The following is a 23,448-nucleotide window of genomic DNA, read 5'->3' on the forward strand; positions in this document are numbered from 1 at the left end:
TCTATATTTTTTTTGCTCAAAGGGTGCCCCCCATATTCATTTTTAATAGAGGCACCCTTTCTCGATGAAAATATTTTCTCACTTTTATTAAATAATTTGATCACATATGTTATTGAATTATAATAAAATTATCAAATATAACAAAATGATAATCATCATCTTACAATTAAAATAAAATTATAATAAAATTATCAAATATAATAAAGTGATAATCACCATCTTATAATCATTCTTATTGATCATGCAAAACTTTTAATTAATTTTGTGAAAGTTGATCGAATTACAATTGAAATTAAATTAAGTTACACTAGATCATATAACCTATAAAAAAAACTTTAATTTTGTTGATTAATCATAAAAAAATCTTTAAAAATATATAAAATAATACTAAGCATAATAAATTCATATCTTAATGATTCTACCAAAATCAGGTTAGTTTCATTGAATTTGACTAAGTTACACTCGAAATTAACCTATACACTTGATTACAAAATGTATTACAAAAATCTTTAATTCTGATAATTACCCATCATAAAATTATATAAAAATATAAAAATATATTAATCATCTTAGATTCATAATCAGATAGTTTGGTATACGTTCGAGTTGGTTTAGTAAAAATTGATCACTCCTTATATATATAAATATGTATGTATATATATATATATATATATATATATATATATATATATATATATATATATATATACAAATACATATATGTATATATGTACATATATATACATATGTATATATATATGTACATACATATGTATATATATGGACATATATATGTATATATATACATATATATATATATATATGTATATATATCTATATAATAACCTTTAGATTTTGAATATAATTAGTAATAGTAATTTCTGTTATTTTTATTAAAGTAAATAAAAGACTTAGAATGCGAGAACAAAAGTGAGAAAGATAAAGTTTTAAAGAATTTATTATGAAAGGAATTTTATCATTCATTGAGGTAAAATATATTTATATAAGTTTTAAAGGAGAGATTTTTCTTTGCACTCAAATCATGTATTTAGATTATATACTTAAATCTATGATCCATTCTCAAATCATAAATTTATTAAGGATTAAAGGACCTAAGAAATATAAATTTATCATTCCCTATTTACTTTTATCATGATCTTCTTTCAAATATAGTATAATATAATATAAATAAATTTTAAAATCTATATTATTATTATTATTATTATTATTCATTTGATCAACTTTTGTAGTTGGTACTTTATCTTTCTCGTGTGACAATGTGCCAATGCTGCAGGAAGTGTCCATCTGTCTCTTTAAAAGAAAGGAAAACAAGAAGTAGCATGGACAAGTTCAGTACACAGCTAAAGCCAATGTGTGGCTTATTTGACCATTGTCATAGCACATGAGAGCAAAACAAAATCCAAGTAGCCATCTACTAAATCATCAACAAAAAAGTACTGCTTATCATCTGAATTTAATCTGTTGTTTGTTCTTCACAGAGGCTTCTCAGATCGGTCTGTGGCTGCGAGTACTTCGCGGACAGTATTTTGGAAGCGATAATGCCATTAGCAGTTTCAGTATAATGGACTCCATCCCAGCTCACATACCGGGATCCCTCCGGGCAAGCCGTCGCCGTAGGTTGGCCGCAGGTCATCCTCTCCTTGTAGTTGTACGGCGGACCGCCATGGCCGCAGCAAGCCATCAATGGCTTCTCGATGCCTGCTCGCATCGAAGAAGGGGATGTTCATCTTCCCAGTACGCACTTCCATGCATTAAATGTGACACTTGGTGGAGTAGAACTTACTGTACTGCGTGTGGTTGGCTATGAGATCGTACTTGATGGAGAACATGTCGACGTAGACGATGACTGCGTTCTTCAACTCCTGTCGCATCTTCTCACAGAGGTCTCTCAGTCCGTAATTGTAGGCTTTAGCCGCATCGTTATAAGCCGAGAGGCATCCGAATGCATCCAGCTGGCTGTCGTTCTTTCTATGCAATGCAAGCGTCTGAGGTAAACAGCCGAGAGGCCCAGTGTTGTAGACCCAAAACTTCCTACCTCCGTTTTCGAACATAGACTGCAGATTTACATGCAGTGTTTTGATCTCCAGTTTCACTAGATTTCTTTCTGAGACGTAAAGGAAATATAACTTTGAGTACCTTAATGGCATCTTCGATCTTGTTTAGCATGGTTGGGATTTTGAGGAGGACCTGTGGGTAGCTCAAGTTCAAATAGAAGGCCTTGGCAAGATCATTCTGGCCTATGTCAATGCTATAAACTGCATGCTTAAACTCTTTCTCAGTGACTAAAGATCCTGAGCCTGCATTTGTTGTTTGACATAATCTGACATAAGGATGCAGTAACAACTCATCACGTTCTTTTCTCTCAATCAAAGCATAAAGCAGCGTTTCAGTAGACTGCAACAGTACCTTCTGTCATGAGCTCACGGGTGCGGTTTTTGAAGTGAAGGAACTGAAGCACCTGAGTTGATAAAGGGAAGGGATTTCCAGGCAGATCGACTGCTGCTCCAACTACTGCGAAGTTTACTCCATGAGAAAAGTTTGAGCCTGAGGACTCCAAGTAATGGCTCAAGTAGCTCATCTTCAACCCCTCACCTAAATACAATGAGGTAAGATTAGGATATACTAGTGTGATACCAGCGAACCACATGAAAGGCTGCGGCGATGCATACAGATGAAGTCGACGTACAGGCGGCCGTCACTGAAACGGCCGGTCGTCTTGTGGAAGAACTGCCGGCCGGACGGTGGGCCGAGGTAGAAGCCGAGGCCGGCGGCGAAGCCTCCGGTGTCGGAATTCGAGTCGCCAAAGTTGAAGAGCACACATTTGGATTCAACTGCACTCCTTAAGGAAAGGAGTAGTAGCAGTAGAGCTAGAACAACTTGTGATGGAAGAAGAAGAAGAGACAGGGGATTTCCTTGCCATGGCTTCGCCATGAACTGTGCCTCTTCCTCTCCTCCTCCTCCTAGATGTTGACCAACTTGTGGCTATCTTTCTTCCAGTCTTTATGATTATGTTTACCTTGATCCGACAAGTGCAAAGAGTAATGCAAGTGGACAACATAGATTATGAGTAGCAGACAAAACGATCACTATATAATGGTACGTCTCTGTCAGTGATTGATGGTCACTATATAATTTGTCAATCTGCATCTTCCCATGTGAATGAATCAATAGTATTCCAAATATGTAATAAACAATATGAATATGAACTTATGATATCTTAAAACTATTCAGAACCAGTTCATAGGATTGCAAATGCATGTGTTAGGAGTTCTTTTAGACATCTAACCATGTGAGGGTGTCACCTATTGGCCCAAAATTTCAAGGGTATCAAATCAATGGTTTAAGGGTTATTAGTTTGTTTAAATTCCCTTTAAACTATATATAAAACATTGACTTTTCACTTAGCAAAATTATATATCTCTGAAGTTGGTGATTTTGATATATTTTTTTGAAGGTATATGTATTTGTAAAGCTCAAAAAATTTCAGTTAATTTTCCTTAGTTGGCTATCATTTTATTGTTAGAATAGTGAAGTTGGAATTCTATTTAATGTCGTTATTTTTAAATGACGTCATAATTGAAATAAAAATTTAAGGATATTTTAGATATTTTATTTTTAAATAATTTAAATTCATCCTACCAATGCCGGATCCGAAAGGTTTTTAATCAAATCCTTGCACTCATCTTCAAGCTTGATGGATGAGTCCACTCACCATCCCAACTACAATTCACAACAAAAAGTTTCGGCCTTCGGGTTAGCCTGTTAAAAGCCCAAAAGCCCACATCAGGTCAAATCTCTTCCAATCTTTGCGACGTCCACTCGTTTGCCGTCGCTGCTGCCCTTCCTCCGCAAAGACCCCGCCGAACCCCTCTTCTCTCCTTTCCTCCTCCTCGACTTTAGAGATCGGAGTCGAGAGATTGAAGATGCTTCAGTGTATATTCTTCCTGTCGGATTCCGGGTAATGACCTCTGCGATCTCCACTCCCCTTCCTTCCCTTTGCCCCAGAAGCCCTAGTTTCTCTTCGACCTTTGAATTACTTGTAATATGTTCTTTTTTTTCTTTGGCTGTAATTTCGCAACTGATCTTGTTCAGCTGGATCTTTGCAGGGAGGTCATGCTCGAGAAGCAGATGACGGGGCACCGCGTGGATCGATCCATTTGCGCTTGGTTCTGGGATTATGTCCTCTCCCAAGGCGGTGATCCCTCCAAGGTAAAACACGCCCACTTTAGTATGTTAGACTTTAGAAAGATTCAATCTGTAGGTGTTTGGTTGATCAAAAACTGAGTCTTTTGTTCTTGAATTCTTTAGAAATCCATATGCCAGCTGCCATTTTAATGATGGTTGATATATACTGATTTTCATTCTGTTGTTTGTCCTGTGATGGGTTAGATTTTACCTGTGATTGCATCCCCGACACATTATCTGTTCCAACTCTTTCGTGATGGAATCATATTCTTGGCATGCACGCAGGTCGAGATGCCACCACTTATGGGTATCGAGGTCAGCTCTTAATTCCTTTTTTCAATTAAATGTTTCACAATTTATACATTACATTTTTTTTGTACTGCTAGAAAAGACAAATTGCAAGATTGTGTTGTTTGTATGAAGCAGATCCTTGCAATTTTTGAAAAGTGTTGACTTCTTTGACAATAAATAATACTTAGGTTTGAAAAGCGATGTATTTCACCAGACAAGACTAGTTGTTCTTTTCTTATTTATTGTTCTCTCTTTCCATGATTGAGTTGTAAAAGGATCAGGCTGGAGTGTCAACTAGAATGAATGAAGCTTGTGCATTGGTTGCAAGATACCTAGTAGAGCTGAAAATGGAGAAAGCATAACAAGCTTTATGCTACTGTAGTTTAAGTTGGAAAGCTGTCATATGGATTTATGTCCGGACTTAACTTGTGAGGATAGTACTCTGTGTTTATGTTTTGGCTTCTGTTTTTTTTATTTTTTATAATATTATAATCATTTTTCTACCTTATGCCCTTGAGCTGTGAGAGATACCTGTGTGTTGCTTCTAAAATGGTAATAGCCTCTAAAATGGTACTGTGCGATCTCAAAATAGTATGCTTTATTCTATGCTTCCCCTTCTGGTAAGTTCACCATATGTTAACATCGGGTGACAAAATAATTGATGCAAGCATGATATGAACATCATTTGCAGGTTACTATGTAATGGCCTGATTTGTATGAGACCCTTATATCAGTATGCCATTTGATGTGCCTATCACGATTCTTGAGATCTTATCATTCTTGAAGTTGTAAACCTATGCCTCAAAGAATCTATTCCCAGTTCATAGTTCTTGTTTCTTTTAATCTTTTAATCACTTTGAAAAAAAAACCTGTAAAGGGAAAAAGGAAATTCTTTTGCAATCTCAAACATATGGTAGGATCCTGACCCACATGGAATGGCATAGTAGACACAACATGTCAATTGTTTTGATTTGAATGACATGCTGACTGTAGCAACATACAGAGCACAAACATGAATGTGAAATGAGCCTAAGGCAGTAGTGCAACAAGCATTATGACAGAATGGATTTTGATGTATGTTTGTATGATAGTATGCATTGAGATTTTCATGATATTTGAAAATTATATGCTGCTAAGAGGAATCCAAGATTTGAAAATTATATATCCCAGCCTAGACCACCAAATCTATGAGTCTTGTGGCATTTGGACAAGGCTGTAAATATCCATTTAATGGTTGTGTGGGTACTTTCATGATGCTTTTCATTACTTAATGTCGAGGAACGTGTTCTAATTTACAAGAGCATGATTTTTCACTTTTGCAGTTCCTTTGCAGAGTCGCAGATGTTCTGACTGATTATCTAGGAGGATTAAATGAGGACTTGATTAAAGACAATTTCATAATTGTATATGAGGTATGTACCTGAAGTTCCTTTGTTTTGCCACTACAGTTCACATATTTGATTAAAGCTTCTCTTTATAGAGCGAAGCTCTGGAATGCTTCAAATCTGTCATTTGAACAATTTGAGCTCTTTGGAAAAATAATAGTTCTAATGAACTCGAGAACTGGGCTACTTATGTGGGTTGCGATACCAATAAGGCAAAATTAGGAGAATAAAATTCTCATTTTCTGTCTTTCTATCTACACTTGTCTCATTGGTAGTACTTGTAGTTGTTAAGCATAAAGAGCAGTGTTCATTTAATACATAATAATTTTCATCTCTTTCAAACTACAAGAAAAAAAAAATCTAATGTCAAATGCACATGCATTAGATTTTTCATGAGTTTCTTTTAAGTATGTTATTAATATTATCCTCAGTATGAGGTATAGATGCACATGATGTTACCAATAGGCTTTTGCACATGATGTACACCATGGGAATGTGGATTGTAATCAAGGTCAGGTGAATGTACATGATATATAGCTTCTATCCCTAAGGATATTCTAAAAGCAAAATTTGAAAAAAAAAGGAAAAAGAAGCCTTAGTGCTTGTCAGGGTTCTTAATTTCGATATGTACTGCTCAGTACGGGCGGTACGTATCAGTTGGAGAGGATATCAGTACGCGGACCACCCTCTACCGGGCGATCCCAGTGCTTTGATCGGTACCGAGGCACACCGACTGGTACCATTCCAGATTTCGATCGTTACTGAGGCGTACCGATCGGTACGTCTTGGTATGGTAGGTGAAGGTGTTTTTAAGGTTTTAGGGTTTACCGATGGTACATACCGGTACGTACCGAGCAGAGCTTGGTATGCCAGTACGGATCGATATTCAAAACCTTGGTGCTTGTTTAGTCGTGGTCTTGGTGTAGTCTATCTTGCCCACTGGATGGTTTTAATCAGATTGCTAAGATGAGAATGATTTGCTTCATCTCATGATGAGAAATAGATATATTGCAAAATTCTCAAGTTTACAATTTTTTCTTGTAGATAATTACAACCAAGCAGCATTATATCATTTTTGATTTTCCAATTTGGGTATGCTGAGTACCTGTTAGTTCAGATGAACCTTTGTCTCTAATCAAAGATTTTTCATGAATCATTTCATTTAATTAATGATGAATGTTTCAGGAGCATTACCAAAATGTTAGTAGTACTTGTCCTTGTCAAAGACTAAATGGCAAAGTGACAGAAAAGAAATCAAATTGAACTCTTTTCCAATTTGATATTGTAATGAAGAGGTAAAAACCAAAATATATTTTGCTTGCATTGCAACCTTTGGAGACATTTTAACCATCAAATCATGCCTTGAATGGGTCTTCTTATGCTGTGAGGGCAATATAATTTTTGTTGAGAAATATTACTTGATTTGGACTTATTTACTTTGTTAGCTCTTTTAAGATTTTAAACTTCTATGAGGGTTTGTAGCAATCTGAATTTAAAGAAATAATAGAACAGTTAAGTATATATGACACTGATTGGTTTCTGTTCAGAAACTTATGATCGAATAAAATTTGCTAATAGGAATGCTAGTTTTGTGCAATAATAAGGTCTTTGCTCTTATTGCAGCTTTTGGATGAAATGATGGACAATGGTTTTCCGCTGACAACAGAACCAAATATCTTGAGGGAGATGATAACCCCGCCAAATATTGTTAGCAAAATGTTGAGTGTTGTGACTGGTAAAAATTCCAATGTCAGCACCAGACTTCCTGATGCCACAGCATCTTGTATTCCTTGGAGAAAAACTAACATGAAGCATGCAAGCAATGAAGTTTATGTTAACCTTGTTGAGGAGATTGATGCAGTCTTTAGCAGGTTTTTTTCCAGAGTCCATCTCTTATGCATCATTCTTTTTTATGCTTATATCTTGGACTTTCAACATATGCTACGAATAATTTTAACTTAATCTCATTGGATTTGTTCATATCTTGTGTTCTTGGCATCTATATATGTGTCCTAAGTTTTACTTGTCATTAGTGCATTCTTTGGTCTCAGGTCTTTCTCTACATTTCCACCTGAGGCATTTATCATTGAATAATTGGAATTGATTACTATTTCATATTTACAACTTAAAAATCAGTTACTATTACTACAGTATTGTCATATTATCTTTTAATATATCCATTTATCATCAATTATTATTAGTTCAGGCCAAGCTAATTAGAGCATCATGTTGGTTGTTTTCAGGTAATATAGTAGGGTTCTCCTAGCAATTTTTGGTGTTAGCTGGGTAGGTTTTGTCCAGGACTTGTCCTTGTGCTGATGCCCTGATGCATATAAGATGTATCTGTACGCCCACATGACTTGTGTTCGAGTCTGATAGACACATAAATGACGAAGTGTCTAGGATGAGGGATGAAGGAAGAAAGAGAAGGGGAACCTGCCACTGTACTGCTTATATGGCCCTTGCATCACTGCTGATGCTTTTGATTAGAGAGAAGAGGGGAGGGAGAACGAGGGTCTCCCCAAGCCAGTGACTACTAATCTACTATAAGTACTACATTTTCTTTTAATTTTTTTATTTATAAAGTTAAAATTAGTATTTTTTTTACTATTTTCTCGTACACATTAATTTTGTATTGCAATTTCTTATAGTTATAATATTTGCAATACTAGTTTCCTCATATTCATTCTATTTATCTTTCTATATTTGATGCTTGAATGAACATTGATATCGACATTCCCACAATAGTGTTCATGAGATACAAGATGCTCCTTTTGCATTATTATCTTGTTTATATTTCAGTTAGATATTTCATATTGATTTTAAACTGGTTTTAATGGATACCTTATCTCAAATGCATACTGGTATCGACACCCACACAATTGTGTTCATGAGATACAAGATACTCCTTTTCAGTATTACCTTTTTTATATTTCAATTAGATGTTTCATATTGATTTTAAACAAATTGGTTTTGATGTATACCTTACTAATTTTTGTATGATATATTTTTTTGATGTACATATCCCTATTATTTTTTTTTGGTGGGGGAGTGTGGAATTTCCAAGTTGGACATTATGATATGCATTCCCTCCAGCTCTTGGCAACACCTAAATTTTGTGTTTTTCATTTCCAAATCATTTGGACCATTGTAAAAAGAGAACATTTACCCTTATCATCAGTCGTAATACATCCTACTTTTCTGTTGGAGTTCTTTTTTATTTGTATTTCTTGTATTACCATTCATTTATAAGAACATAATTATTTTGAATTGCACTATTATTCTAATGGTTTATACTTTTTAGACTTAGAGCTTTTAACCTGGCTATCATTGTCAAATTCACTTGACCAATCTGAGTTCTCTTTATAACAAATATTCTCTTCAGTTTTTCTTATTGATGAATACTGTTTCAAGGTTAAGAAAACTTATAGTTTTTTTCTCTTGACCATTTATTTCAATTATGTTGTGTCCAGCTGTTGCATTCAGCTTAACCAACAGTAATTTCTTTTGTTTTCTTCAGGAACCCTAGTATTTGCTTTCTCCTAGTCAGAGGACATGTGCAACGTTCTGTGTGTTTAAGAGGAATGTTCTCTTCATGTGATATGAACTCTTAACCTATATTTGTGATTTATTAGGTATAAGTGATCAGTAATTAAGTATATAACTTCCATGAGTGACATACCTAACGTAGCTCTGAACTTGAAGTCCTGATGCTATTGTGGGAGAGTGGAGACTAGTATCTAAGAAAATATGCAGCCAGAATCAGATGGTCGGGACCTTACAGCTTGTTATTCTTGTTGTTGTTGTCAAAAGACCCTTTGTTTCGCCCTTTATGTGAAAATGTTGTGGAAAATTTAGAGTCTCTATTCCTTCAAATTAATATAAACAAAAGCAGGGGTGAAATGGATTATCTTGTAAGGTTACCATATATATGTGACAGACAAGTAGAAATTGAGAAGTTGCCATCTGAGTTAAAAGTTGACTGTCTGCATATTTTGAAACTCAGGTTTCACTTAATTATATATAATATGCTTTTAGGCAATGTTTTAAAAGTCAAGTCTGATCACAATTTACAATATGATTATCAACTCTTATTGAATGTTCATCAAGACTATAGGCAAAGTTACTACATTATCCTTTTTTCTCATGCAGTGCTCTTAAAATCTAGATATCCATGACATAATTATATTTTTATCTGCACAATTGATGCACACATAGCTGCTGATATCCTGTAGTCACATATATTTTATCAGTACCCATCAGCTACCATGCAGTTGATATGCTGTTCCAGAAAATCATAGTTCGGCTGCCTTTAACTATTTTTCCCTCAATTTTGTTTTGGTTTCATAAAATTAACTACTTCAATTTCAGAGATGGTGCCTTGGTGAAATGCGAGATATATGGTGAAGTTCAAGTAGATTCTCATCTCCCGGGTCTTCCTGATTTGACTTTGTCATTTTCAAACCCTTCAATCTTAAATGACATGAGATTCCATCCATGTGTTCGCTTTCGGCCTTGGGAATCAGATCAAATCCTTTCTTTTGTGCCTCCTGATGGGGAATTTAAGCTGATGACTTACAGGTTTTATTTTCTGTTTTCCGGAGATTGTCTATTTATGCATTTCTCTTTCTATGTTACCTTTTCACTTGGCTTCCTCCTTATATCAGTTCTGGTGGTTTATGTCACTGAACAGGGTTAAAAAGCTGAAGAGCACACCAATCTATGTGAAGCCACAGTTGACTTCAGATACTGGGAATTGCCATATTAATGTTTTGGTTGGAGTACGCAATGATCCTGGAAAGACAATCGACTCTATAACAGTACAATTTCAGCTGCCATTTTGTGTTGCATCAGCAAACTTAACCTCAAACCATGGTACAGTTAACATTCTGGCTGACAAGGTTAGTTAATGACCCTCACAGACCAATATATTTGATAATTAGGTGGGCTCTCTTGTTTATTGTTGGGCTTTTTTTTAAGAGCAGAAAGGAAAACCGGCATGACATTGGCTGCATCACCAATGTCATCATGAGACTTATTATTTATGTAATACGTATCAAAATATCCTTTCTAACTTTCATTTTAGATGTATTAGGACATGGATGAAACATTCCAGTATCAATAAAATTTCTAGTTAGTGCCCCTGATAATTTAAATGTGTATATATCTTGGCTCTGTTCTCTGGGCTTATGTTCTTTTTTTTTTCTTTTGCAGACATGCAGTTGGTCAATTGGACAAATACCCAAAGACAAATCCCCATCCCTGTCAGGAAATTTAGTTCTTGAGACAGGTCTGGATAGATTGCATGTTTTCCCTGTTTTCCAAGTTGGATTCAAGATTATGGGGGTTGCACTCTCAGGCTTGCAAATACATAAATTGGATATAAAAAATGCACCAAGCCAACCTTACAAAGGTTTCCGAGCCCTCACTCAAGCTGGAGAATACGAAGTGAGGTCCTGAGAACAGTTTCCCAATGAATTCATTCTTTTTGTCACAGTATGGTGAGAACAGGTTTCTGTTGCATCTGCCAGCCGCAGTCCCTGACTTGTGTATGACCTCTTATCCAAGTTGGTAATCCCAAGGATTCCACTTCATCAGTTTTCGACCATCCTTTTAGTTTCATTCAGTTTTGCAGTGACTGCTTGATGCTTCTTATCCAAGTTTGATCAAGTTATTTTTATGCAGATACTTCAGTTGTGAACCTACAAATGAAGTTCATATTACAAAGATATCGTTGTATATTGAGGACAGTCTGAGTCCAATTTAAACATGAAACTGCAATGTAAATTTGAATGCTTGGGCGAATTTAGCCAACTTTGTACAAGTTATTCCATCTCATGTTTCTTGCTTAAAATGTCCCAATGTTCTTGTGATGCTTTAGAAAGAAAAAAAATCTTTAATCGCCTTACCAAGAATTCAATAACCAGAATGCATAGTAAATCTTGGAGGATCCTGTAGTGATTAATTGCTATATTTATTTTGAGCAACTGTAACATCTTGGTCCTTACATTCTGTTCATCTTAAATTTGCCATTGTGGGATTTCGAGAGAAATTTTGTGGAGTATGTTAAAGCAATTTGATCAATTAGTTCCATTAATCTGTCACCTGCTTCAAAATGATTAGTGTTATATAATTAATTCTCATATAATTTAGCTATAGTTTTCTTTTCTTTTCCCTCTGGTTATATAATTACTGTTAGACATAAAATACTTGTGATGCATTCACTTCTTTGTTGTACAACATAGACCAAGGAAACCCCATACTAATATGAAACCTAATTGTTTTTTTCGGTTTCTTCAATCTACTGAGACCACTTGTTAGGATCAAATTTCTACACTTTAATAGTTACAATTGAAGGACTCAAATAGTATTCATGAAGAACCAGTAATTTTTTTGGGTTCCAGGGATGATGTTTGGTCATGTCAAGTGCACCATCTCAAGGCCATCAATAATGTCCAAAGTCAATATTTGCATCTAGTGTGTGATTTTTAAATGATAATAAATAAGGGAAAAAGGCATCACTGGGAATCATGCAAGTTTTTATCTAGGCAAACTACTATCTTCATGCACCAATTTCAATGCAAAGTAGTTCCTCTTTCTTCCCTCTTCTCAGCCCAAATATAAAATCTACAAATACAAGGTTGTGTTTCTATTTTGATCCATCCTTTTCAACTCACTTGGCTCCCTCATCACTGTTGGCTTTTTGCAGATATTTTTCACCAATCATAGTAACCCCAAAAGTGGCATTTCCTGCAACAGGATCCTAGAACTAGTCCTAGCTTTTCCTATCTAAAAGCTAGTTGGAAAAGCCAATACTATCCAAATAGACATGTCTCAGTCTTTGTAGTGGTATGGCACCTGCAGCTGACCACTTACTGCAAAATTACTACATTAAGACCATCTACAGAAAAAGTTTTTCACCTGTGTGTCTTCAGGTTCAAGTGACAGTGTGCCTCACTATATCCATGGCACCAAAAGCCAACTTGAACTGTGCTTCATGTAACCATATAGCACTTTGGATAAACTGAACATGACTACCTCACTATTTGCACGAAACTTATCCACCAATGTGTGTGTCTCTCTCACTGATGTCTAACTTAAGCTGTGGAATTGACAACATCATCAGAATACAAGATGCTTTTTTTCTCCAACACAAGCTCAAAAGTCAACACTACTCCTTTTAGTTTTCTGAACTCCACTTTTCTGCTACTTTTTCATTGACCTTCTTTGTTGCTTCTAGTCAACCATGCTACATTTCTTCCATTTCTAATCCTCTCACTGTTCTTCACAGAGACAGGAACCATTCCATTCTCCACTGGAGAGCTTCCGACTAACCATATTTAGATTTAGTACATATTCTGTACAAAAACAAGAAGGATTAATGGCCACGTTGGAAACTGTAACATCTGTGTTGATCATGAGGAGGACATGAAACAAAATCCTTCCCTTGATACTAGTTGATCCAGTTCGAAAGATGCCATGAAAGTGAACACAATCTAAAGAAAAGCTTGTTCATATCTTTCTATATACCCTCTCCAGGAATAAGCCACAGTAGGCCTCACTAACTCACATCTATCCATATTCTTCATATCAAGCACAACTTGGGCACTTTAGTTGGCCTTTGAACACTGCTAAGGCCATAATGGATGGACTAAATACCACTCTCTCATCTCACAGAATCATAAGGACGATGGATAAACCCTTGGTATGAACAAGTGTGCCCTCGACATCAACCGCAGCAACTTGAGCTTTTGACAATGGCATCTGCAGGGGACCATATTAGGAAAGAAATCCAAGGCATGGTAGGTACCATGCCACATAAAGTTCACTTGGATCACGATCAATGGCACTGCACCTAAGAGCACAGTTCCTGGAAGCTTCGCACCCTCGGTCTCTATTCACTAAACTTGTTTGAATTCTGCTGCGAGACACATCACCATCCTCGCCTTTTCGCCTCCACTAACTCTACATTTGACACTTGGGATCATCCGTCCTCCTCATCATCATCATTGCTCGTGAATCACTCAAGTCTGAACTCCACCTTCTTTTCTGGAACCAAAAGAGAAATCCACTCGAGTGTAGAGTTGTAGTGGCCGTCTCCATTCCATCGACCTCATGTACTTGGATAGCTCCAAAGGAAAGAGGAAGAAGAAAGAGATGGCTATCTGAAGGAAGACTTGGGAGTGCAGAGCAATCATGAGATGTGAAGAATATGTTGGACGTCATTCTCATGCAGGTACTTCTCATCGATCGCCCTGCGCCGCCTGGTTGGGTGGAGGGAGACCATCGCAGGTGATCAACCCCACTCTTTCATTAAGACGGTGGATAAAGAGTGTGAAGTGGGGAAGGCGAGGCAGACTTGCTACTCCATAACTTTACGTCGCTTTGCTTCTCCTCCATTAACCTAAGAAGAAGGATGATGGAAGAGGGAAACCTAAATAGTTCATCACCTGTTCCTACTCATTAACATTCACATCGGTAAACTAAGCTTATTAGGTAAACCTTGCATACTAAGTTCATATTTATTAGAATCGAACAGGATATTTATATAGTCAAATCACGGGTTCACTTGGTCATTTATTGAACCGATGGATCGAATATTGGAACACAAGTTTAATATTTTTAAAAATAAAATATAATTATATATTACATTAAAACATAAATTATGCCGATAATATCGTAAAATAAGTAAGGAACTTTATTATTTTTCATCATTATAATTATAAAGATTTACATGTTCTTGAAATTTTAAAATATTTTTTTTATAATAACTAAAGTGTTATCATCTGATGACAATGGTTGCCTTCCAGTGAGTTGGCCAATCCAACTTAATTCGAGTCTAATTTGCATTAGAAATTCTGATAATAATATACTGAATAATTCTAATCTAGTTTTCTATTTTACTTAAGAAAGAAGAAAATATAAAAATAAGTTTATAAAATCAAATTATGATTATGATTGAAGATTTCAAATCCTAATAGAATTGATCTCTATATAAGATTGGATGTTGCGTCGGAGGATCGGTCGACGTATCGACAGAAGGTTTTGGGCCAAGAAAAACGGATATTATGCTAAGGATATCGGAGTTGCGGAGGTCAATTGACCGATTGGGCAATAGGCCACAAGAGAGGACGATGCACCGAAGAATCGAACGAAGTGTCGATAGACCAATGACATGCCGGACAACATGATTCATGCTTAGTAATAATTATCTAGATCGAAGTATGTTTTATGTATGCAGGATTAACTACGATAGCAAGGCATAAAGCAAAATGAAGTCCCAGAGTCGAGAACGAGATTTCGTTGGAAGTTCGATAGTTCGTCGAAAATTTGGATCTTCGTCGGAAATTTGGACCTTTATCGGAAGTTCTATCGGAACCAACTGAGAAGTCTAGGAGCTTGCAAAAGAAGCTCATCGGAACTCACTAATAAGATCGTTGTGAAGTCTAAGAGCTTGCTAGGAGTCTGCTGGAACATTGTCGAGAGATCGTCGAAAGTTCGTCAAAAGCTCGCTGGAATGTCAGGAGGTGGTACCGCCCAATGCAATATTAGTATCAAACTGACATTGGCGGTGGTACCACCCAACACAGGCGGTGGTACCGCCTGTACCCAGGAAATCCGAGATGAGACATTTTTAGGCTCCAAATTTGAATCAACTTGAGGCCTATAAATACCTCTCTCATCTCTAGTTAAAAGAAGCACAAAGAGCTTAAAAGTGAGAAAACTATGTAGAAATCACTTGAGAGAATCCCTCATCTAATTCGAAGTTTAGAATTCTGTTTAGAGAGGAGTGAGTGGTTGTAAAAGGTTGACTCCTAAACTTGTGAAAATGAGAAGAGGGGTGTAAAAGGGCAGTTGATCTTCGCTCGTTGAAAGAAGATCATTAGTGGATGTCGATGGCCTCGACGGAAGGGGAATCGGCGGAGTGGATGTAGGTCACGACGACCGAACCACTATCAAATGGTTTGCATTTTTGTTCTTGCTATTTTCCCTTACTGCAAACTGTTTTACTTTCTTTACTTTCACTATGCTTGTGAATACGATTTTAAAGTTAACATCTTTCCGAAGTAGCTTTTCCGAAGTAGCTTTCCTCGAAATCAATTTTAATCGAACGAAAGTTTTTAAATCGACGTAATTTTTCCACTGCACTAATTCAACCCCCCCCCCCCACTCTTAGTGTCGACTCGTTCCTAACACATTATAATACAAATCAATCAGAAATGGATCAATGAGTTGAGTTCTTTTCCCATATTAAGAGTGGTGCGAGATCACATTTATTTTCCAATGGCATGATTCCATCATCTACATTTGAGATGAGTGGAGATCCGATGCTTTCATCTTCGGAGTATTCTTCTGAGCTAAAATGAGTCTGCTAGTTATCATTTTATTTTCCTAATATCTTTATTACTATCTTCTATTCCTTTCTTTTATGTTTCTCAATTAATTTTTTTTTTATCACTCTCCTCATACATCATATTGGTAACAAGCTTTTGATTTAGCATAGATATTATATCATCAAGATCGATCTATATCTTAATTATATGAACTCGGGGTGAGTTCCTACAAAGTGAAAGCATATGACACGAAACCAATTTTATTCATCTCATATTTAAATAAATATGATTAATTTAGAGGTTATTTTGCATAACATAAGTTGCTACATGGTAACATACTAAACAACTCTGATCCAATAGAAAAATAAACCAATTTCCTAGTTTACTCAATGAAAAAAAATATATAAAAAGAATAAAAAAAATCAAATTATGATTATGATTTCAATCTTCATGGAAGATTTTGTGAAGATTGATCTCTACGACGATGGAAGCGTATCAATAAGAATATTATTTTTTCTAAGGAAAATCAAATCATATAGTTGATTTGATTCAATTATAAATTTTTTATTTTTATATTTTTTTCTTTTCTTGTACTTAACCTATAAAAAGGGGTAAAAATATTGTAATGAAAATTAATTAGAAATAGATCAATGAAATGATTTTTTTTTTTTTTATCTTGAGTGTGAATAGTGTGAGACCACATTCGTTTAAAGGAGGCAAAGGCTTTTATCCTAAGAGTTTTCTCTTTGAACAAGAATGAATATGATAGTTATCATCTTATTGTTTTATTATTTTTTAGATACTATCTTCCATTCAGCTATTTTATATTTCTCTATTATAAAAAAAAAATTCTCTCTCATGTCCCATATCATAATATATCATCTTATCTAATAATTTATACATAAAACATTGACTTGAAGGTGGTATTACTTTAATTTATTATTAAGGTTAGTCTAAGACTTAATTCAATAAATTTATCTAGCTAAAGATATTTTATACATAAAGTATTAGTTTGATGGTCCACTATCAGACTTAATTCCCAACGATTGAGGATTAAAAATCTCATCATAATTTTTTACAACTAAGATATTAATTTAATAATAAATAGATTGATCCATTAACAAATATTGAAAGCTTGAAACATAAACTAACATATTTTTTATCAAATCTAGTTAGGAAAGGTTAATCCTCTTATTAAAAGGCTTGAAAACTTCTAATAATTTATCTTACATCATAACAAAAACTTTTAAAAATCAAATCAAACGCCATGGTTCTAAAGAATAAAATAAAACTCGAGTAGGTTTTATGACAGCAGCTAAAATTTTTCAAGAAAAGCAGCTAAGATTTTTCCAACTATACGAGGAAATATCATTGCTTTGTTGAGAAAAATTCTCCCTCCTTATATGTATAAATAAGGAGCACCAAATCAAACACGTATATCTTCTTTGTTTCATTTTTTTACTTTGTTACGTCTTGTAGTTGTATAAATCGTAGGATATACAAATAATAAAAAGAACCATATATAAAGATAAATTTAAAAGAAAAAGAAATACATCTTCTTTACTTCTTAATTTAATTTATGATTTTATCATTTTCTTTAATTTCCCAAGTGAGAGTTAATAGGTATAGTCTATGTCATATCAAAACCAGAATTAAACTTTGAGCAATTCTATTATGTTGAGAATGGGAACTATCTGTTTCGATTTGAACTGACAATTCACGACTTAAAAAAAAATTATTTTAAATTATTTTTAGTTAAAAAAATAATCGTTTTAAACCGAAATCCAAACGATTTGATTTTGATTTTGATTCTGAAAATTCAGGATCCAAAACTGAATTCAGGTCTTAGGGAGCTACCGAGGCAGAGAGGAATGATAAGATGCACTTGAGCTCCAATTCATCTCCTCGGACTACTTGCATCAAATTACCTATTCATGGCGTGGATGGATGATAGCTCTCTTGAGAGAACAAGGCACATGTCGAAATATAATTGGATAGCAAAAGGCAGTAGATCGCCTTCCAACGTCGTTTTCTTTCTTTAATTGCCTTTTCGTACCTTCGGATGAGATGGGAAATCCAAGCCCTATTTTAGCATCCTCCATGCAAGCTACTCAAAGGGCTTTGGATTTGATTGATTAATTCCTTTGCTAACTTCATCACGTTTAGGTATGATTTGGAGTTCCATATGCGTGTGAGATAAATCTCATATTACTACTAAAAATTTAAAGAGTTGAATGGTAAATATTGTGTTTGACTCACAATTTACCAGCTTAAGCTTTTGGATAACTCATCAACTAGATTAAAATCTCAATGTGTAGGTAAGTTATAAAAGTATGAGTCAGAATATAAAAAAAGAAAAATATTTAGATGTCTTAGGTGAAGAAAAATATTTATGAAAGAAAAATAATTTAGAGAAAGAAAGAGTAAGGCCAAATGAGTTACATAGAATATAAGAGAAAGATGAACACTCTTATTCCTTATGAATAAAGGGAAGACAATTAAGAGAATGAAGATTTTGAAAAGAAAATTAGATTAGTCTCATATTAAGTTATATATATTGAATTTAACCCATAATATACATTAAGTAACATCTCATGTAAGTTAAAAGTAAATTTTCAATAATTATATGAAGGTGGAAAACCTAAATGACTCATCAAGAGTGACATGAAAAAAAATAAAGACATTAAAAAATATAAGATTAGATCATAAATGATATGTACAATTAGATTCCATTGTACATTAAAGCATCTTCTGCTACTATTTCTTTCTCTTTTACAAATATATAATAGGCAAAATAATTAGATTAACACCATTGTTGTTGGATTTAGATCTAACAATCCTCATCATCAGTGAGTTTCTTATGCCCAAGTGGGACTTAATGGCCAACCCAATTAACAAGAAATCCATTAGTTTATATGCTTTTGAAGGTCAAAAGATTAAAAGGAAAAGAAAACTAAGAAACTATCATCCACACAGGAATAAAGATGTTTTGGTCAAAGACGCTTCATCTAATTAAGACAACACTCAAAACATCCACAAAATTGAAGAAGACAAAGTTAGTTAATTGTTGCCATGCCTTATGCCACTTGTTCCATGTTAAATTTCTTTTTCAATCAAGGGTTAATTATATGGTTCCATCCATCTTGAGACTTGATCCAATCGAATTAAATGTTACATGGGTTCTCTTTGGCTAAAACGGGAAGAACACAATTCAATTGGTTTCTCATAAGGTACTGATGGGAGAGGATGCTTGAAGCAGATGTGTCAACACTAAGATCATTTATTTAATATAAGTCAATAGATGCACATTGTTGACAACTGGAGAATTTCTTGTCAAGTGTCAAGAAACACTCTTTTTGCATGATTGAAAGTGATTTCTAGGATGTGTTACAATGAACAATGTATTCTAGGTGTCATAATGAATAGTATGGTGTTGTCTCATAATGAATAAACCACAAACTGACTTGATCACACAGTTTTCTGAAGGAAGAATAAACAAGAAGAACTCAGGTTCCATGACTTGCAAAACAAACACTATAGCTTTCATGACAGGACAAAATTACTCACCAAACACAGCTTGATTAGATTGAAAGCCCAAGGTACCAAACTTTTGTTGTTTGTTTGCAGTAAATGCAAACATGGGGGACACAGCATCAGGATGTTTTGTTGGTCAATGTGTTCATACAGTGGGGGTACAACAATATGCTGTGTCTCCCAGCAACTGAGCTACTGTAGCAACAAAGATTTACATCATGGTATGGACAAGATTCAAATGAAATCTCCTCATAGTGAATTTGAGATTTCTGCTGGTCCATAGCAGATTTGAATAGGGTTCAATATAGAGTATTATTTTCATGACTCAAAAAATCCATTTTCATCAATAGTTTTCGGCTAAATATTATCTGTGTTTCACATAATTCTTTCCCTTCCACATTTTTTTTTGTTCTTTTGATAGTTGAAACTAAGTCATGCCTCAGATTTGGTTCATTTTCAACAGTGGCTTTCTGCGAAAAGTAATATGTTTGTCTGTCTCACATTTCTTGCCCTTTTCTGCATTCTTATACTTTCTCTCAGTAAATTATTCTGTATGATACAATCTTCTATAAAAAACAAGCACCAAGTCTCAACCCTTTGTTGGCAGCACAATGTGCCTCGATCCTCGGCTAATATGATATCTCGGCTCAATCTCACGTCCGATTTAGGATAGATTTACTATTTCAAATTCGATATCTTTATCAGCGGTTCACTTTCAATAAATCAATGGGTCAATTTTTACATACTCTTTTGATTGTTTGTGGAAATGTCTTGCTTGCCGCTAATACCGTTCGGTGGCTGTTCGTGGAGATGCCTTGCGTACATCATGGCCAGCCTTAGGATTCTTGGCTGATGTTACATGCCTCATCTAATCATTAGACATCCTTAAACGTGTATTATCATCCCTTTCGTGGAGATTAATGCACTTCGTAGCACATCGACCGTCGTTTCTGATAACAGTGGCTTGATTTAGCTATGAACTTGATGATGGTTCTCGATACAGTCGAGTAAAATGCAAATGTTACGTTTGATAGCTTAATATTCTTCAAGAGAGGAAATGCCTAGAAATTTCACCCGAATTATTGGTTTTAGCATGAAGCAAACGAAGATTGACACAGAAAAAATAATGCTCCCTAACGATCCGCTTGGAGTTCCCACATGAAACATGATAATGTCGTTAAGAGTAAGTCTCGTCACCATGTAGAGGACAAAGACGAAGCACTGTTGACATGAAGATATCAATGGTTTTGTTGGATGAACCAATGTTCTCCCAGTCGCTCTTCATCAAACATTACTTGCATGACATCAATGCCGCGGTTGGACTTGAGGTCTCTGGATCTGTCTCTTGCATGACATCAATCTTGGGTGCATCAGATTCCGTCTTGCCGCTCTCGGTAAATGCTGGCTGTCTTGGTGGCATCTAAGGACAGAATTAGTCCATTCAACGACGTCAACCCCCATGTATGTACAGATCACTACAAGTTAAGCCAAGGAGGTCCTACTTTGGACTGTTAATTCACTTGGTTTCGACTTGATGTATCGCTTGTGATGCCCACATTTTTCTTAGCTTCGAGTGTGGAAATCGAACTTCCCTGCTGCTTGTTCAAGTGAGAAATCAGGCAACTCTAACCTTCGACATGACTCGGGCGCCTTTGCTGCTGTACCGTGACACAGATAAAAATGATGACGGAAGAAGAGAGCAAGAGGGGAGAAGAGAAGTCAAACTTCAAAGGGTATCGTACGTTGTTCGGTTTGTATCAAAAGCCACCACTTTAGGCTTTAAAGAGCTCGTCCTCATCCCATTGCGCCTCACTCTATTGACACTCCCCTCTATATAAGCTCCACACTGCTACCAAACGATCCCATCCCCATCCCCATCCCCTGCAGTTGCAGCCTTCGGAGGACAGTTACAGGGATAGGGGAAGAGTCGATGGAGTTCCATGGGAAGGGTTGTGGTGGTGAGGAGGAGCTGGACTTGCGAAGAGGGCCTTGGACTGTGGATGAGGACCTTATTCTGGTGAATTATATTGCTGTTCATGGCGAGGGGCGTTGGAATTCTCTGGCTCGTTGCGCAGGTACTGACTTGAGGTCACTTCCTACTGATTCTTCTCAGCTAATTCCTACAGAATCAGTTCTGCGTAGCACGAAGGGATATGCATCCTTATCTTCCTCCTTGAAATCGAACAGGACTGAAAAGAACTGGAAAGAGCTGCCGGCTCCGATGGCTCAACTACCTTCGGCCCGACGTCCGGCGCGGCAACATCACTCCGGAGGAGCAGCTCCTCATCCTGGAGCTCCACTGCCGCTGGGGAAACCGGTAAGCCATCTCCCCGGCAACCCCCTATATGCCAGCCCTTTCTCACGTCTTGGCTAGAGCGAGCATGACGGACGGCGGACTCCGGCGCAGGTGGTCCAAGATAGCGCAACACTTGCCGGGAAGGACCGACAACGAGATCAAGAACTACTGGAGGACGAGGGTGCAGAAGCACGCGAAGCAGCTCAAGTGCGACGTCAACAGCAAGCAGTTCAAGGACGTCGTGAGATACCTGTGGATACCCCACCTCGTCGAGAGGATCCGGGCGGCCTCCGGCGGGCCCACGGCCGCCGCGTACGAGAATGTGGCGGTGCCGATTACCAGCGGTCCGCCGGAGAACTCAAGCACGGCCGGGTCGTCGTCGCTGGACACGCTCGGGACTCAATTCTCGCCGCCTGCGGTTTCCGACGGCTTCGCAGCCGGCGGCACGCAGGGGGGTGAGGATAACAGCGCTGACGTGAGCCAGCTCGGTGAGTTCCTGCCGATCCCTGACGGGTATGCTGACCTGGAGTTTCCGGACTTCGATCAAGGCATGTGGGGAGACAACTTGTGGACTGTGGAAGACGTGTGGCTGCAGCAACAGTTTTAAGGAGAGGAGGAAGACGCAACTAAGAAGTACTGTAAACAAAGACACAACACTAAGCATACGTTTACAGAAGAGAAAATTTGTAGATTTTTCCCAAAACTTAATATTTATTATTTTTCTTTTAAGAGGAATACTGGAGTTGTAATCCTCATTCTTTGGGTTAACATGTAATCAAGCTTTGACACTAAAAAGAATCTGTCAAAAGTAGATATGTTCTTCTTCTTCCCAATATCTTTCTCCAACCAAAGAAAGGTCTCAAAAGTCTCAGTAACATCTACTGCATTTGCAACTCTTTAAACTCTATAATCGTATACATACATGAATGAGATTTTCTTCATTGCAAGATTAAAAAGGATCAATAATTTATAAAAGCTAAGCATTCATTCTTGAAAACAAATCATACATGACTTCCCTTGAATTCATCAAAAATAGTTTTATGAGGGGTCTCTTTGTGACTCAAAATTAATTTTCTTATAAAATGGCAGAAACAGATATAGAAGTCTTTCATGCAACAGGACATGCAACAACAGATACAAAGTGCTAACAGTGGAAGCATATATCGAAGAGAGAGAGAGAGAGAGAGAGAGAGATATTTTTTAATGTTCTTATTAGTGAGGCCTTATTCATCAAGCACATTTAATGATAAGTAATAATTTCTTAAGATGGAGGACACATAATAATTTGCTCATTTATGTCATTCTTTTTCAAAAAACCATTCAAGGACTTTTTTTGAAGCAAATAAATTGGACTTACTCTTGCTACTTATCTAAGGGGAAACATAAGATTATATGTGATAAT

At 36.2% G+C, this 23,448-nt stretch overlaps 3 protein-coding genes across 4 annotated transcripts; 2 read left to right on the forward strand and 1 right to left on the reverse strand.

Moving 5' to 3' along the window:
• Window positions 1-1,362: 1,362 nt before the first annotated feature.
• LOC135611818 (GDSL esterase/lipase At1g09390-like) lies at window positions 1,363-3,002 on the reverse strand. The gene is made up of 5 exons (XM_065107459.1): window positions 2,691-3,002; window positions 2,428-2,613; window positions 2,158-2,318; window positions 1,805-2,075; window positions 1,363-1,719 (listed from the first exon to the last, which is right to left on the reverse strand). The coding sequence occupies exons 1-5, from the start codon at window positions 2,950-2,952 to the stop codon at window positions 1,475-1,477; spliced, it is 1,125 nt and encodes a 374-aa protein (XP_064963531.1). The 5' UTR covers window positions 2,953-3,002; the 3' UTR covers window positions 1,363-1,474.
• An 824-nt stretch (window positions 3,003-3,826) lies between these two features.
• Window positions 3,827-11,706, forward strand: LOC135584622 (AP-3 complex subunit mu-like). 2 transcript variants are annotated; one of them, XM_065109580.1, is made up of 8 exons: window positions 3,827-3,979; window positions 4,128-4,230; window positions 4,411-4,521; window positions 5,820-5,909; window positions 7,506-7,753; window positions 10,254-10,463; window positions 10,576-10,783; window positions 11,097-11,706. In XM_065109580.1, the coding sequence occupies exons 1-8, from the start codon at window positions 3,945-3,947 to the stop codon at window positions 11,340-11,342; spliced, it is 1,251 nt and encodes a 416-aa protein (XP_064965652.1). In that variant the 5' UTR covers window positions 3,827-3,944; the 3' UTR covers window positions 11,343-11,706. The 2 variants fall into 2 exon arrangements, with proteins under 2 accessions (XP_064965652.1, XP_064965650.1); XM_065109578.1 differs by having other exon boundaries at window positions 3,856-3,979; window positions 5,831-5,909.
• A 9,930-nt stretch (window positions 11,707-21,636) lies between these two features.
• LOC135611820 (transcription factor MYB2-like) lies at window positions 21,637-22,802 on the forward strand. The gene is made up of 3 exons (XM_065107460.1): window positions 21,637-21,825; window positions 21,938-22,067; window positions 22,158-22,802. Exons 1-3 carry the CDS (start codon window positions 21,681-21,683, stop codon window positions 22,651-22,653), a joined length of 771 nt encoding a protein of 256 aa, XP_064963532.1. The 5' UTR covers window positions 21,637-21,680; the 3' UTR covers window positions 22,654-22,802.
• The last annotated feature ends 646 nt before the right edge of the window (window positions 22,803-23,448 follow it).

The sequence above is a fragment of the Musa acuminata genome, chromosome BXJ2-5 (genome assembly GCF_036884655.1).
Source record: "Musa acuminata AAA Group cultivar baxijiao chromosome BXJ2-5, Cavendish_Baxijiao_AAA, whole genome shotgun sequence".
In the NCBI taxonomy this organism is placed as follows: domain Eukaryota; kingdom Viridiplantae; phylum Streptophyta; class Magnoliopsida; order Zingiberales; family Musaceae; genus Musa; species Musa acuminata.